Source organism: Protobothrops mucrosquamatus, unplaced genomic scaffold (genome assembly GCF_001527695.2).
Source record: "Protobothrops mucrosquamatus isolate PMUCROS unplaced genomic scaffold, P.Mucros_1.0 scaffold_155, whole genome shotgun sequence".
NCBI classification, from domain to species: domain Eukaryota; kingdom Metazoa; phylum Chordata; class Lepidosauria; order Squamata; family Viperidae; genus Protobothrops; species Protobothrops mucrosquamatus.
Genome location: NW_015386231.1, coordinates 392,138 through 408,449, shown reverse-complemented (window position 1 = coordinate 408,449; position 16,312 = coordinate 392,138). Strand labels below are relative to the sequence as shown.

General features: G+C 41.7%; 2 protein-coding genes across 2 annotated transcripts in view; both read left to right on the top strand.

Annotated features, from left to right (window-relative positions):
- The first annotated feature begins 388 nt into the window (after positions 1–388).
- Positions 389–6,612, top strand: EEF1AKMT3 (EEF1A lysine methyltransferase 3). Its single transcript, XM_015820544.1, has 3 exons — positions 389–607; positions 5,113–5,224; positions 5,974–6,612. The coding sequence occupies exons 1-3, from the start codon at positions 422–424 to the stop codon at positions 6,366–6,368; spliced, it is 693 nt and encodes a 230-aa protein (XP_015676030.1). The 5' UTR covers positions 389–421; the 3' UTR covers positions 6,369–6,612.
- A 2,256-nt stretch (positions 6,613–8,868) lies between these two features.
- The window catches only part of TSFM (Ts translation elongation factor, mitochondrial), a 10,085-nt gene continuing 2,641 nt past the window's right edge, over positions 8,869–16,312 (top strand). Inside the window, exons 1-6 of the mRNA XM_015820479.2 lie at positions 8,869–8,954; positions 10,727–10,870; positions 12,346–12,474; positions 14,297–14,419; positions 15,412–15,496; positions 15,964–16,306. Coding sequence (XP_015675965.2) covers positions 8,886–8,954; positions 10,727–10,870; positions 12,346–12,474; positions 14,297–14,419; positions 15,412–15,496; positions 15,964–16,306 — 893 coding nt within the window. The 5' untranslated portion in view covers positions 8,869–8,885. The remainder of the gene's footprint in view (positions 8,955–10,726; positions 10,871–12,345; positions 12,475–14,296; positions 14,420–15,411; positions 15,497–15,963; positions 16,307–16,312) is intronic.

The window sequence follows — 16,312 nt, the reverse complement described above, 5'->3', positions numbered from 1 at the left end:
TTCGTTAGCCACTACTACCAACGTGTGGAAATATTTTCTTCATTAGAGACAATAGTATTGGATGTAATAAGTATTCTTGATTCCGCAGAATGGCAAGACCAGATGGTCTTAACTATCTTTCGTTCCCATCTAATATTCGTCTGCATGTTTTATAGCCCGGACTTGGTAGCCCTGAGATTAAATCTCCGCGATGTCTAAGGAACACTTGCGAGCCGCGGCTCATTCTGAGCGGAATCAAAGCAGACAACCCGCCACAAGCATAAATCACGTGGAGAAACGGAGTAAGATTAAGCTCCCTCCCCCTTTCCCCAATGGGATCCAATAGCTAGTAGAGGCGCTGTCCCTCCTTGTCCAATCAGAAGAGGGTACGCCACTGTTTCCCGGATCGTTCTATGCTAGCCCCAAAGAAAAAGTTGGAAAGATGGCGGCGCTCGTCGCGTTGGAAGGCGACGTGGAAGCGGGTTTACAGTCGGTGTTTCCGCAGGAACTGGAGTTGTTTGCTGATGCTTTTCCTGTGCAGACCCGGTACCGGCTCTGCGGGCACGAGCTGAGCATCATACAGTACCACGGGGCGCGGCTGGGAGTGGCTGCTCCGGTCTGGGAGGCGGTGAGCGCAAGTCCCGCCTGGGACGGTCGAGATCGAGGGATCCTTGGTGTTCTCCGAGCTTGGTTCTTAAACGTCTGCAAGAAAACAGCTTCAAGAGCACCAAGGACTCCTCATTTCAACCCTGAGCTACAAATATTCTGCTTTAATAGTCGAGATCGTTAAACCTGTAACTAGCCCTGCTGGTTGGAGCAGATCTTTTATGCCTGTATGGACATCACCAGACAGTCAACCCAGAAATCAGCTTGACCGTGTGCTCTGCAGCCAAAGATGGAGAAGCTCTATACCAGTGTTTCTCAACCTTGACAACTTTAAGATGTGTGGACTTCAACTCCCAGAATTCCCCAGCCAGAATAGCTGGCTGGGGAATTCTGGGAGTTGAAGTCCACACATCTTAAAGTTGTCAAGGTTGAGAAACACTGCTCTATACAGTCAGTAAACACAAAACCAGGAGCTGACTGTGGCTCAGATCATGAGCTTCTCTTTGCAAAATTTAGGCTTAAATTGAAGAAAGTAGGGAAAAACACTAGGCCACTCAGGTATGAACTAAATCATATCCCTGATGAATATTCAGTAGAGGTGACAAATAGATTTAAGGAATTAGATCTGATAGACAGTGCCTGAAGAACTATGGACGGAATTTCGCAACATTGTACAAGAGGTAGCAACTAAAACCAGCCCAAAGAAAAAGAAATGCAAGAAAGCAAAATGGCTGTCTGTCCTTCGAAACGTTTATCGACTCCTTTCTTCCCTTCGCTTTCCGTTCCCTCTTTCTCTTTCTATGTGGGTTGACTTACGTCTTAAGGTCTCTTATCGATCTTCTCTATTCTTACGGGAGAATTTACTTGTCACGTTTCTTTATCTTCTTTTGTTATCTATAGGGAGAACCAGAGATCTCTTCAAGAAAATTGGAGATATAAAGGGAACATTTCATGCAAAGATGGGCATGATAAAGGACCAAAATGGCAGGGACCTAACAGGCAGAAGAGATTAAGAACAGGTGGCAAAATTACACAGAAGAACTATACAAGAACAGCTTAGTATCCTGATAACCACGATGGGGTGGTCACTGACCTCGAGCCAGACATCCTAGAATATGAAGTGAAATGGGCCTTAAGAAAGCTGAGCAACAACAAAACTAGTGGAGGTGACAGTATTCCAGCTGAGCTATTCAAAATCTTAAAAGATGATGCAGTAAAAGTGCTACACTCAATTTGCCAGCAAATTTGGAAAACTCAACAGTGGCCACAGAATTGGAAAAGGTCAGTTTACATTCCAATTCCAAAGAAAGGCAATGCCAAAGAATGTTCAAACTATCGCACCATTACACTCATTTCACATGCAAATAAAGTTATGCTTAAAATCCTACAAACTGGATTCCAGCAGTATGTAGATCGAGAACTTCCAGAAGTACAGGCAGAATTTTGAAGAGGCAGAGGAGCTAGAGATCAAATTGCCAATATACACTGGATCATGGAGAAAGCTAGGGAGTTCCAGAAAAACATCTACTTCTGCTTCATTGACTATGCTAAAGCCTTTGATTGTGTGGATCACAACAAATTGTGGCAAGTTCTTAAAGAGATGGGAGTACCAGACCATCTTATTTGTCTCTTGAGAAGCCTATATGCGGGTCAAGAAGCAACAGTGAGAACTGGACACGGAACCACTGATTGGTTCACAATTGGGAAAGGAGTCCGGCAAGGCTGTATTCTGTTGCCCTGCCTATTTAACTTATATGCAGAGCACATAATGAGAAAGGCAGGGCTAGATGAATCAAAAGTTGGAATTAAGATTGCCGGGAGAAATATCAACAACCTAAGATATGCAGATGATACCACTCTAATGGCAGAAAGTGAAGAGGAACTAAAGAGCCTCTTGATGCGGGTGAAGAAGGAGAGTGCAAACGTTGGCTTGAAACTCAACATTAAGAAAAACAAGATCATGGCAGCCGGCCCTCTCAATTCCTGGCAAATAGATGGGGAAGAATTTTATCTTCCTGGGCTCCAAGATCACCACAGATGGGGACTGCAGCCAAGCAATTAAAAGACGCTCCTGGGGAGGAAAGCTATGGCAAATCTAGAGAGCATACTAAAAAGCAGAGACATCACCCTGCCAACAAAAGTGCGTATAGTCAAGGCCATGGTTTTCCCAGTTGCAATGTATGGCTGTGAAAGTTGGACCATAAGTTTCCGACTCGCGTTTTCTTAACTCCGGAAACTTGATACCACGACCTCTTCTGAGGACGCTCAGGGGACCTGACGTTCCGCTAGTTTGGCCAGTCAGGATCTCCTCTAGTTGGGACTGACGAGAAATCTTCCGGTCTAGGACTTCAACTTTGAGTTCATGAAACCGGTGGATTACTCTTCCTTCCTGAGTGACCTCTTCGGCCTAATGCTGGGAAAGATTGAGGGCAATAGAAGAAAGGGATGACAGAGAATGAGGTGGCTGGATGGAGTCACTGAAGCAGTAGGTGTGAGCTTAAATGGACTCCAGAAGATGGTAGAGGACAGGAAGGCCTGGAGGAACGTCCATGGGGTCGCGAGGGTCGGACACGACTTTGCAACTAACAACAAATAAGTAATTGGCAGAACAAAGAAAGTTTGGGCATTTTAAAGTCTTAACAATTTACAATCATTCCCAGGAGTCACTGGTTTGTTTCAACAAAAAACCCAGCAACGCCTTAACAACAGAAACATTACGAATATTGAAGCTTTTGTGTTCCCATTTTATTACCGTAAATACATGGAGTGATCTGGTTTTAAAGGGGTCAATGAGGATTTGGCATCCCTTACATGCACATATTTAGCTCCCTTTGGCACCTCTTTTCCTCAGTTGGCTTAGCTTCGAAGCTGGATTGTTGCATAGCGTTAATACATGGAAAATAATACAAAAATTCACTACAAGAAGAAACGGACATAATTGTACCAGTTTCTTTAGGGCTGCTTAATGTATTTTGGTATATCATTTGCCTCATTTCTCAGTGCATATTCAGATCTGCGTCTCGATTTTATGTCTTAATATAAGATGTGTGCTTGGCATGTGATGATCCAGAACAATTTAATATGTTTGTGCGAGTATTTTCATAACACTATTCTATTTGATTGAGACTTAAAACCAAAGTAAACATAAAAACAAAAACAAAGAAAAAGTCAAAATGCTAAAATAACTTCTGAATCAGCACAGTCCATTATAATGAATAATAAAAAGTCAAGCCCTGCTATCAAATTTGCTTAACTTCTTTATGTATTTATATCTTAATGGTCACATTAGCACCTCTGAGTTAGCGTATCACTACTCTGAAGGTCTAAGGATAAAGGATATCTCGGATAAAGATGCATCATGGTTGTTTGCAGGGGGAGTACAATAGAGAGGGGCTGAAATGTGTAGCAATGTCATGACACAAATCCAGTGAGTTACATATGTGGATCTAATGTCAAAGTACATGGACAAAAGGACGATGTTTACACTGTGGCATTAATTTATGCCATTTTTTCATTATCATGGTTACCTGCAGACAGCAGTGGGGTACCCACCTAGGGATAAGCTGAGATAAAAGTGCCAAAGGGAGGAAAGAATGTCTGGATAAACAGCAAGGCCAGGATGAATATATGAAAGAGGAGGCAATTGCATAAGAACAATAAGAGAAAGGGCTAGAGGAAGATATTAATTGTATTGTACATAACCTTGTACAAGGTATATTTAGTTATAAGGAACACATAAGGTATAGACTCTACTCATTTAGAAAAATATGAACATCATGGAATCATAATATTTTTACTCGACGAAAAAAAACTAGAAAAAGGTCAATCCAATATATAATATTTGGTGGTAAATAGAATTTTTCCTAGATTTGTTACATTCTAGATATGAACTCTGATGTGATCACTTGAGGTGAAGGAGCGCCTAGAAGAGCCACAAGAAGCATGGATGAACAAAGACATCAAGTCAGATTAACTGTTCCTCTAAGCCAGGGTTGAATAGAAGTCTGGCTGGAATAGACCAGGGATGTCCAACCTTGGCAACTTTAAGACCAATGGGCTTCAAATTCCAGATTTCCCCAGCCTGCACCCCTGGATTAGACTAAGACCCCAACTCATCCAGCATTCTGTATTATACAGTGGCCAGCCAGATGTGTCCGGAAAAGATCTCCCATTTTCCAATTGGCAACACCACCTTCAGGGTTTCAGATGTTCTGGGAAAACATTGTTTCTCAGAATTTGACAGAAATAAATTTTGCAAGTAATAACTTGTGACGTACAGGGTGATGAAACAGAAGGATGAAATGGAAGGGAATATATTTATGTAAAAATAGTTGGCTGTTTTGAAGTACTTCAAAACAAATGCTAAAATGTTGCCTCTTGGAAACAAAAAAGCTTGTAGAATAGAAGACATGGTGTCCTCATCAGAAGAAGTCTGTGAAGCAAAATGAATTTATATACGCGTACTGATCTATTAATTTTTTGTTTGAATATTTCATTCTAAAATGCTATTCCCTCATGTTTTTTAAGGCTCTAACTCTCTGTGAATATTTTGAAGCAAAGAAGATGAACTTTCAGGACAAGAAAGTGATAGAGCTGGGTGCTGGGACTGGTGTTGTGGGAATCCTCGCATCGCTTCTTGGTATGTTGAATTAACTGCAGACAAGGGTGGGGAAGAATACAGTAGTCTTCAATTTACGATGACAGTTGAGCCCAAAATTTTCATTGCTAAGCAGGATATCTTTGTTTTCTTCCCTTTACAGGCAGTCCTCAACTTATGACCAAAACCGAGCCCCAGATTTCTATTGCTAAGTGAGACATTTGTTAAGCGAGTTTCCCCCCATTTTATGACCTTGCTTGACACAACTGTTAAGTGAATCACTGCAATTAAGTTAATAATATGGTTGTTAAGTGAATCTGGCTTCCCCATTGACTTTGTTCATCAGAAGGTCGCAAAAGGTGATCACAATGACGCTGGGACACCACAACCGTCATAAATATGTTAAGCTGTTAAGTGTCTGAATTTTGATCACCATGAGTATATCCCAACGATTGTGTGAAAAGTGGTCATTGGTCACTTTTTTCAGTGCTGTTGTAACTTTGAACGGTCACTAAATGAACTGTTGTAAGTCGAAAATTATCTGTACTTATTTTTTTTATTACATTTATATGCCACCCTGTCTCGTGGTTGCATATTGGTATATTATGCATAGAATTATTGACGTTTATGATGACGTTTGTCTGTATTCCTTCCTCTAAAGCAGAATAAAGGTTAGGGTTGAGTCAAGGAGAACAGATGGATCTCAAGGCTGCGCTTTTGTGCATAATATCTGTGGCCTGAATCCTTGAAAGCTTTTTGTTGTTCAGAGTTCCCTTCCTTTTTCTTTTCAGGAGGTCATGTAACCATCACAGATCTTCCTGTAGCTTTGAAGCAGATAGAGGAGAACGTCCATCGGAATTTGCCTGGACAGTGCATGGCACGAACCAGGGTTTGTGCTCTATCATGGGGTCTGGACCACAAGGACTTTCCTCAAAATTATGACCTCATCCTGGGTGCAGATATTGTCTATCTCCAGGACACTTACCCACTCCTGATAAGAACTCTTCAGCATTTATGTGGTGCTCAATCTACTATCTATCTATCTTCAAAAATGAGAGAGGAACATAGTACAGTGCTGTTTTTTGAGACTCAACTCCCTGTGCACTTCACCACAAAACTCGTCTTTAGGAATGAGGCTGAGAATATTAACATCTACAAAGTGACCGGCAAGAATTACATTGGGTAAAGACTATCTTTAGTATACCCAGTGCCATGCTCATTTTCTATCTTTTTTAAAAAAAAAACAAAAAATGTGATTTGAGAATTAAGAATGGAATGAATTTGGTGTCTTTCGCTAATTGCTATAAGAACAGATCTGCAAACCTTGCAAGGAAGAACCCTGTCTGAGAAACGGCAGTCCTACGAAACATATACTGTATTGCCAGTGGAAATTTAACAATATGAGGCAGCCATTATCTCTACTATCTTCATCCCCTAGTGCCTAGTCACTCAGTAGATTTCACAACTTAAATTTTTCTGAGGAGAAAGAGAAATCTGTTATGTTTTTAGGAGTGTGTATCTTCTAGGGGTGATATGGCTTTCAGGGATGGCTCATTTTGTTTTTTGCAGAAATGTTCAGAAGTGGATGTCTGAGGCACCAAATGGTTTATGTATGAAAGAAAGCACATTAACAAAGAGATGTTTTCTAGGTCCCCTAAGATGGTACTGTAGAATGAAAAGGAATCAGAACATGTCCAGAAATAATTGGACACAGATGATCCCACAAATAATCTAGACCCTGTGTCATGCAGAATGACAACCAACACCTTGAATTGTTGCAGAAATCTACTGGGAGTTTGTGCAGCTCACACAGTTGTGGTATTTTCACAGATATAGCAAGGTGGTCCATAACTACTATTGCTGCTGCGTTCTGGTTCAGGGGTAGGCTCCATGTGGTCAGCTCCATAGAGCACATTGCAGTAGTGCAAATACAAGGTGACCAAAGCATGAGTGACTATCCTAAAGGCCTCCTGCTCCAGGTATGAGTGCAAATGATGCACACGATGTATTTGTACAAAGGCTCTTGATTGAGCAGAAGTTGAAAGCCTAGGAGAAATCCCAGACTTGCACACCAATTATGTCTGGAGCAACGCAACCTCACCCAGAACTAGTGGAAAATCCCCAAATTTGGGTGGGGGACTAAACCCCATAGCTACTCAAGTTTTATTAAGAAGTTCAGTAGCATCACTTGGTTTGTCAAAAGTCAAAATATATAGCAATCATCAGCACACTTAGGATACCTAATCCTATGCTGATCTCACTCAGCTGGTTTGTGTAACTGTTAAATAAGATTGGGGGAAATGAAGAACTCTATGGGACCTTGCAAAGTGGGACCTGAGAGACCAAGGAAGGATAGGATAGATGCACCACTTTTATCCCAATCCTGCTAGAGGTGATCCATAAATACGATTAATGGCATCCTGTATTATACCTAGGGCGGAACACTATGAAAAGGACCTCCGAAGCTGCAGTTTAACCAACTCCCCCAAGAGAGAAATTGTTTAGTGCTGTTGGATACAGTGACCACTTCTAGAGTAGGGTTTTTTTTCCCTTGACTAAAATCCTAACTTTGTGCTCTATCCTCTTCCAGCAACATCATTTAACCTTCAGTAGGTCCTTTGAAAATCGGGCTCTCTGGAATCAAGCCACATAGGCACAATGTAATCCAAGGCTGCCACACACTCTATCCAAAGTGGCAATTAAGGCCTCAGTTAAACCACTAATCAGAAACTCAGAAACAAACTCAAGTTCCCTCCGAAATCCACAGGGATCCATAAAACTTTCATAGGAATGAGGTGGAATCCAAGTGTTGGTTCTTGCCTAAAAGTACGAGTTCAAGAATATGCTAGCTGGGCGAAGTGAAGCATTTAATGTGTGCATTAAAACACATGGTGCCTTTTCTCATTTTGAGAGGTTTTTATGTCTTCCTCTTTACAATAACTTATACAAAATGGAACATGTTTGTACGTGCCTGTATACATACACTGTGCATTTGTATTTCCAACACTATACTGTCCCATTCATAGGAATCAAGGCTTCAGTTGAATTTGTGTACTGTATTTTAAAAGCTGCTAGTGGCATATATGCATTTTGTGAATAGATTCTGTATTGCTTATCGATTGTAGAAGTACAGCTGCAACTACTCTATTGCTGCATTACATGGAAGATATTCGGCATTATGTGGTTTCATGAGATCATGTTCATGAACTAAAATAATTTTTATTTATGTTACTTGACCTCCATCAATTAGTATACTGCAAATGGTAAATGGCTAAGTATTTGCATGATTACATAGTGCAGGGGTAGGCAACCTCGGCTCTTTTATGACTCATGGACTTCAACTCCCAAAATTCCTGAGCCAGCTATGCTGGCTCAGGAATTCTGGGAGTTGAAGTCCATGAGTCATAAAAGAGCCGAGGTTGCCTACCCCTGACATAGTGTTAAAAGTCCACCCATCTTAAAGTTGTCAATTTTGAAGAACACCGGTCTAAACCTAGCACAACGAACTGACTCGCTTTCCCTCGCTAAGGCTCAGCGGCGTCTTGCTTTCAACCAATGAAACGTCTAGGTAGATTAGAGCGAATCAGCGTCGAGGGAAGGAAGGGCTGTTCTGCGCGCGCGGCTTCAGCCTAAGGAAGGCCGGGTCTCCCTTGTCGCATTACCCGTACGGGGTTTGATGACGTCTAATTCTTGCGTCCTCAACATGCTGCGCGTTTCGGGGCTGGGGTGGACTCTGGTCTCCTTGCAAGCAAGGGGCGCTCTGGTGCTGCAGGTGAGGGGCGCCTGCCTGGAGGCGATGCCGAGCTGACTTGGTTTACTAGCAGCGGTCCTGCTTGTGGTCTGGTTTCATCCAGGTCCCTAAGACTAGAGCAGGTTGCCACGTTTGTTTTTATAGGCGGAGATCCCTTTGCCTTTAAAACTACAGGCTTGCACGCGTGGGAACTTAGCGAGAGAGACTTCCCTATTTCTGCCTTGAGATTCAATTTTCACTTTATTCTTTTTTTTTAATTTCCCAAGGCTGTATTTGTTAATATTTGTTGTTTAGAATGGCAGGATATAAATTAGTTTGGTGTAGTGGTTAAGATACCAGGCTAGAAATTGGCCGGCTGGGAGTTTTAGTCCCCGCCTTGGGCATAAAGCCAGCTGGATGATTTTGGGCCAGTCCTCTCACTCTTCTCTCTCAGTTCCAGGGAGAATGCAAAACCACTTCCGAAAAATCTTACCAAGAAAACCGCAGGAACTTGTCTAGTCAGTCACCCGGAATCAAGGCTGACTGGAAGGCACGATCAGTCAATTTAGTGACTCTCTAATAGGGCTTATTTGAAATTGGAAGATCTGGAAGTAGTAATTCATGTCCTCATCATCTCAAGGGTGGACATGTGCTTTTCTTAGGGCTGCCTTTGAAAACTNCTAGAGGTTTACTCTTCCTTGGTAAAAGAGTAAACTTATGGTCCTCTTGACCGACCCAGATAGGATCTTCAATCTTCCCACCCCATGTGAACAATAAGAGAAAGGAGCCTTCTCTCTGATAGGTTGCAGGTAGTCCTTTTCAACAGTTGCTTCTACTCTAGAAAACTTTCCCTCCAGAAGTGCAAATGGCGCATACCATGTTATTCTTTAGAACAGTAGTAGAAACTCTATATTTTTGAAAAGGAGCTTTGGAGATTGATTTGTATATCATCTGTTCAGGGAAGGGCTCATTGAAGTAGGATGATTTTTTAAGGAAGTGTCCGGTGGTGCCCCAACTGCACAAGATGGGTGGTTGAGTGAGGAAGGGAGGTAGGAAAGAGGGAGGAAGGAGGAGTGGTGGTAGGTTGGGAGGAGGAAGGTGTGGTAAGTGGAAGAGGGCGGTGCGGGAGGGGGACACCGGACACATCCGTGAATGTATTGATTAATGTTATTTCTTTTGGTTGATATTGTGATAAAAGATCTATGTTTTTGTTTTTAAATGAAAAATTAATAAAAATTTATTAAAAAAAAAAAAAGAAGTAGGATGTTTTATTGCAGAATTGTGTGTTACAGTTTTTAACCTATTATTAAATATATTGTGATTTTGTAGATGTTGTATGTTGTATTGTAAACTTCTTAGGGTAGTTTATTACAAACATCATAATGAAAGAATAGAAGTTTGTTCCCACACTCTTAAGCTTCAGATTGTTGGGGGAACCGAGAGGTTTCTTTCATGCTTCCGAAGTCAGCTTGGCACTATGGATGACGTATCTGCCTTCTCCATTTCTTCAGCATCTGAGAAGAGCAACTCTTTTCTGTACGTTCTCACCAGTTCATAAGACTGCCTTACTACAGGTGAATTGGTACCTGCACATTCTCTTTGGGAATAGGCCTTCCCCAACAGAACTTTGTCAAACTTAGAATTCTGATTTTATGTTTCTCTGCCAGAGGTCATTTCTAGTAAGTTCAGTGGAATTGACTCCCAAGTGACTGTATGGGATCACTCCCTAATTCTTCTGCTTCATTTTGCCATACACAAATGGGTCAGTGGGAACTTCAAACCTTTTCATTTCATTTTTGTTTTCCCCCCTATAGCAATGGCATTTGCCTCGTTTCCTTCATGCTGGCATTCCTGTCCTGGCAGCAAAAGAAGCGCTGATGAAACTTAGGAAGAAAACTGGCTATTCCTTTGTGAACTGCAAGAAAGCCTTGGAAAAATATGATGATAATTTTGAAGAAGTAAGAATAATTTTTGTGTGTGTGACATTGTAACCCATATCTTTCATTTTCTCATTCTTTCTCCTTCTATCAACATGCTGCTTCCAGGTTCCAAAATCTTGCTTTAAAATATGAGTAACAGTTTTTGTTTTAAAGCAGCAGTTTTGTGCTTACTGACTAAATGGTAAATCCTATTGACATTAGAGAATTTAGGCTGGAGGGAATGTAATTAAATCTGTAGTGACCCTTGTTTCTTTTTGCCTTGAAAATCCATACATACTTTATAAGCAAATGACTTATAAAGTCACACTTTTGTACATTTTCTGTACAACTGACAGACCTTTATACAGATAAAGTGTGAGCAGGCAGGGAAATGCTCAGATATAGAACCACCCACTGCTGTTCCTGCTGCTCTGAAAATAATATACATGGAAAAACCTGAAATGTGATCAAGGAACTTTCCAGTGATTTTCTAACTTTCTGTTTACAAACTATCTTTGAAATAGGGACCACCCTTCAGAGCTATTTACCACTTTTTGTAGAAGTATAATGAGAGAATACATTTTTATTTATTTATTTATTTAGTGTATGGCGCACCATAAATAGACTAGCAATGTATATTAACATTTCACCTAGATAAGTAAAACACAATAAAATATAAATGTTAAAAAGATCTGTATTAACAGTTTGGAAACATTGGCTCATGAATCTGCTGAGTCCTTGACATTGATCTGGCAAATTCAAATAATACTCCCAATCTCTCCTGTCATTTGGGCCTGAAAAGGTCCATTTTTTGTTTTTGTTTTCATTGTCATGTATTTTGATAGCCAAGAAAGTCTACAGAGAAGTCTGGCTGCCAGAAGTTGCTAGTTCGTTTAGTTCACACTGTCACACTATCCAGGGTGCACCATGAGGAGATGAACTAATCTCATACCCTAATCTAATATCTAATACCCCCTCAATTAAACAACATCTCTGGGGAATACAGGAAATGGGCATTCTTTGTCATGGTGCTGCCCTCTTGGAACACTATTCCTGCCAAGACTTATATATCCCCCTCCAGGCCCTTTTTAAGTGAGCCCTTAATACCTGAGTCTGTCTCTAGGTCAGGAGTTTGAGTGGTAGCTCCCTTTGTTTTGATGGTTTAAATTATGCTTGTTCTTCTCTGGTAGGGTTGCCAGGTGTCCACTATTTGAGTGGACAGTCCACTTTTTTCACATTATGTTCACTATTTTTTTTCACAAAATAATGGACATTTTTTTATTCAAAAGCTTTATGATGAAATGGTACGTAATCTAAAGCTGTACAGTCTACTTTTTTAACTACTTAACCCACCCACCCACCGCTTGTCCGCTATTTTTTGGAAGCAGACCTGGCAACCCTATTCTCTGGTTTTGGCTTCTGGGTTATATATCCTTTTCTCTCTATATGTGTGTATGGGTGGATAGATAGATGAACGATTACATTATCTCTCATTCTGGGGCTTGTCTTCAAAGGCTGAAATCTGGCTGCACGAACAAGCACAGAAGGAGGGATGGAACAGAGCACTGAAACTTCAAGGTCGGAAGACAAAAGAAGGTCTAATAGGGGTGCTTCAAGAGGGTAGCTCAGCAGTAATGGTAGAGGTGAGTTTTTCCTTTGAATATTTGTTGGCCTTCAGGATGATTATGAAGGCCCTGTTTTCTCCCCTCCCCTCCCCCCCCCAGGAACTGGAGCCAGAATGTTTACAAAGATGGCATGAGGTGATTGGTGGGTGGGTGGATATTTTTTATCAGGGCCTCAGTGCAATTTATTGTTTTAAGTAGTTTTATTGAAATGTACTTTTCTTCAGAATTTCTTTTGGCTGATGGGCTACTAGATAAATTGGTTAAATAAATAAATATTAGACATCTTGGAGCAAGAATGGTTATATGGGAATTATATGGGGATATGCTTCCCTTTGACAACCGTATAGATCTGCTCTGTCTTGAACATGGTGTTCTTCGACGTTTTGGCCTATGACTCTCTTTCAAAGGGGTCTTCAAAATGTTCTACATTTGAACATTTAAAACGGTCTGCCTCAGTTATCTAGGTAGTGAGTTCAAAATGAACTATGTCAAACTTAAATTACTGCTCCCAAAACAGCCTATTTGAAATTCATGATGGGATAATTTGAACTTGAAATGGGTCTCTCTGCACCACTGTTTTCTGACCACAGGCAGCAGGACTAGTGATCAGGGATAGCAAGAAATGAACATTTGCACGATAGTTTGCTGTAATTCCTAAAAGCCTCCTTAGGTATAAGCTTGGAAGCAAGTGTTCTCTTGAAAAGCCCCTTTCTTTATGTCTCCACGTAACACTATAAACATAAATACTTGCTTTTGAGCCTGCTGAGGCAATGCGGGAAATATTCCTGATCTTTCCCAGATTCAAACCTCAGGAAATCTAATTTATCTAAAGTATGGGTCAGTTCACCGGTCATAGGTTGTAAATACATGGCGTGTTTAACTTCCTGGGTTTTCCCCTTTGTTTTTTTTTTATTATTATTGAGCAATACTGGCATTGAATGACATGATGCTGCTTCAAAGACAAAGAAATATTTGCAATAGTTTGGCAGCTGTTTTCGTTTTCTTTTAGTCTTGGGGGAACAGGCATTAGAGTACTGAGGATCCTTTTAGCAGCCATTTTACATCCAGTTCTTGTTAGACTAGCACAGCGGTTCTCAACCTATGGGTCGTGACCCCATTTGGGGTCGATCGACCATTTCACGGGGGTCGCCAAGCAAGGCTGTCCGCCATTTTTTTTCCCCTTTTCCGGTGGGTGCCTTACCTCCCTTGAGCTGGGCCAGCTGGTGGTCGGCCTGCTCCATCTCTGCCGCTTGCCAGCTACGCCTCGGCCGGCGCAGGGGGCGGAACCACGCATGTGCGGCGCTCCCGGGCAGGGAAAGTCCTCGACTTACGACCGGTTGGATAGTCCTCGACTTACGACCGGATTAGTCCTCGACTTACAACCGGTTTAGTCCTTGACTTAACGACCGGTTTAGTCCTCGACTTACGACCGGTTTAGTCCTCGACTTACGGCCGGTTGCGGGTCGCGGCATTAAAAAGGTTGAGAACCACTGGACTAGCACAAGCCTTACAGCAGTAGGGCTACTTTTAGAAGTAGGTCCAATATTAAGCTAATAATTAACTAGCTATATTGAAAACGCAATAAACAGAGAGCTGCTTTTTGACATTCAAATGTACACAAAGTAACAGTTAGCTGATTCATTGTAGTTTAGAAATACAGAATATTCTTACAGGGTAAGGAAGAGAGAAGAATGCTGTTGTCAGATTACCCAAAAGTTAGGATCTCACTTTCACCCAGCTCTGGACTTTGGGAACATCTCAGTGTCTAGCTCTATTTTAACCTCTTTAGCAATATAACTGGTGGTGAGATATTTCTAAGTTAGCCCTGCTTTTCTGCCAGGTAAACTGTGAGACCGATTTTGTGGCCCAAAATGTTAAGTTTCAACAGCTGGTTCAGCAAGTAGCGATTGGAACAATGATTCACCATAAGGAGACCATAGACCAATCAAACACATATGCTAAGGTAAGAATGATATACACACATGTATGTGCGAACAATATCTGGTAATTTTGAAGAATTTGATACTAACGTTGCATTTAAATCTTCTTGCCGGTTGGTTCTTAAGGGGGCACCTTCAAACGAAATTCTAGTTGGGCACTTAAAAATGTAGGAGATGTCAAAGGTAACTTTTTAGGTGGGAGCTGGCCAACATGGCACATGAGACTTAGCCTAAGAAACCAGTGCATTGCTGATCAGAAATAGGTATGTATTCCCCATACTAAGTGATACTAAGGTATCTCTCAGAAGTGCCTGCAGAAATGTCAAGTCAATTTCCTCCCTCAAATGCTTCTCCGTGAGTGTTGTTAAACTTATCTCATGTATTTTAAATTAATTTACTTTTTTTTAAAAAAATGGTTCTAGTACATTACATCAGGGGTCTTCAAACGTGGCCCTTTTATGACTTGTGGACTTCAACTCCCAGAATTCCTCAGCCAGGCACGCTGGCTGAGGAATTCTGGGAGTTGAAGTCCACAAGTCATAAAAGGGCCACGTTTGAAGACCCCTGCACTACATTAACTAGATAGCAGGTGGTCTTTAAAGACAGTTAAATACATTTTAAGTTAAATAACTTTTACAAGCCAGTAGCTGACAATTTCTGAAGCTTTCTAGATATGATTTGCTACAAGAGCACAACAGTCCTATGAAACAGTCCTATTTCTGTTTGCGGCTGGCAAATTGAATGGGTTTGATGAAAGAGAAATACTGCAAGAAAATACAGTAGAAGCCTTTTATTGATGTTGCTTGGGCACTGGATTACTGCTTCTTGCTGACATTTTGCTGCTGATGTGGTTTGCACATTTCTCTTCACTCCATTTTTGTTATTCCAAATTCCTTACCACATCAGAAGAAAAGCAATGCATACAGCCCAGTCGCTAAAACAAACCAGTCACTGGATTTACTTGGCAGGTTTCCATTAAAAAAATTAATTTACACCATGTTTGAATGTTTTGTAGCGTCTCTTAAATTCTGATGAGCTTTCTCAAGTCAGGACAGGACCAGAAGAATCATTGCTTACTGACCAACTCGCTCTGGCGATAGGTGAGTGTTTGGGGCCCAGTAATAGCCAGCAATAGTCAGAAGGGAGGGGCAACAATTTCCTGTTTTCATGCATTGTTTTTTGTCTTTTCAATGGATGGAATTTATGATAGATGGACAGACATAATACCGTGTTTCCTTGAAAGCAAGACCTACCCTAAAAATAAGCCCTAGCTTGATTTTTTGGGGTGGGCCTAATGTAAGCCCTACCCCAAAAGTAAGCCCTAGTTTTGGGGTGTGGCGCACACCTAAAAATCAAGCTAGAGTGGAGGTGGGGGGAGTGGAGCTGCCCCACGCGTCCTGTATCCGCTTACCGTTGCAGCCAGACCTCCTGTGAATCGACACCTGCCTCGCCTCTCCGGCCCACTTCTTCTGCACCTTTAGTGGTTCACGCTGTTCTCTCTGCTCCCTCTCTTTCCCCCCCCCCCCCACATATTAACTTTTTTAAAACTTTCTTTTTTCTTTCAAAGGCAAACTTGGTGAGAACATGGTTGTTAAGAGGGCAGCATGCATATCAGTGCCTGAGAATTTCTTCATCGGCTCTTACGTACACGGGTCACCCTCAGAAAGCAGCTCGTTGCTTTCCAACATGTTATTTGGCAGATACGGTGCCATGGTGATCTGCAGTTCCTCGGAGGAAGACCCAAAGTCCGACATGACTGAAATGAGTAGGAGGCTGGCCCAGCATGTGGTAGGCATGGCCCCTCTCTCTGTGGGCTCTCTGGAAGACGAACCCGGAGACGAATCCGAAACAAAGATGCTTGCCCAGCCATACGTTATGGAGCCAACTATTTCCTTGGGACAATACCTTCAGCCGAC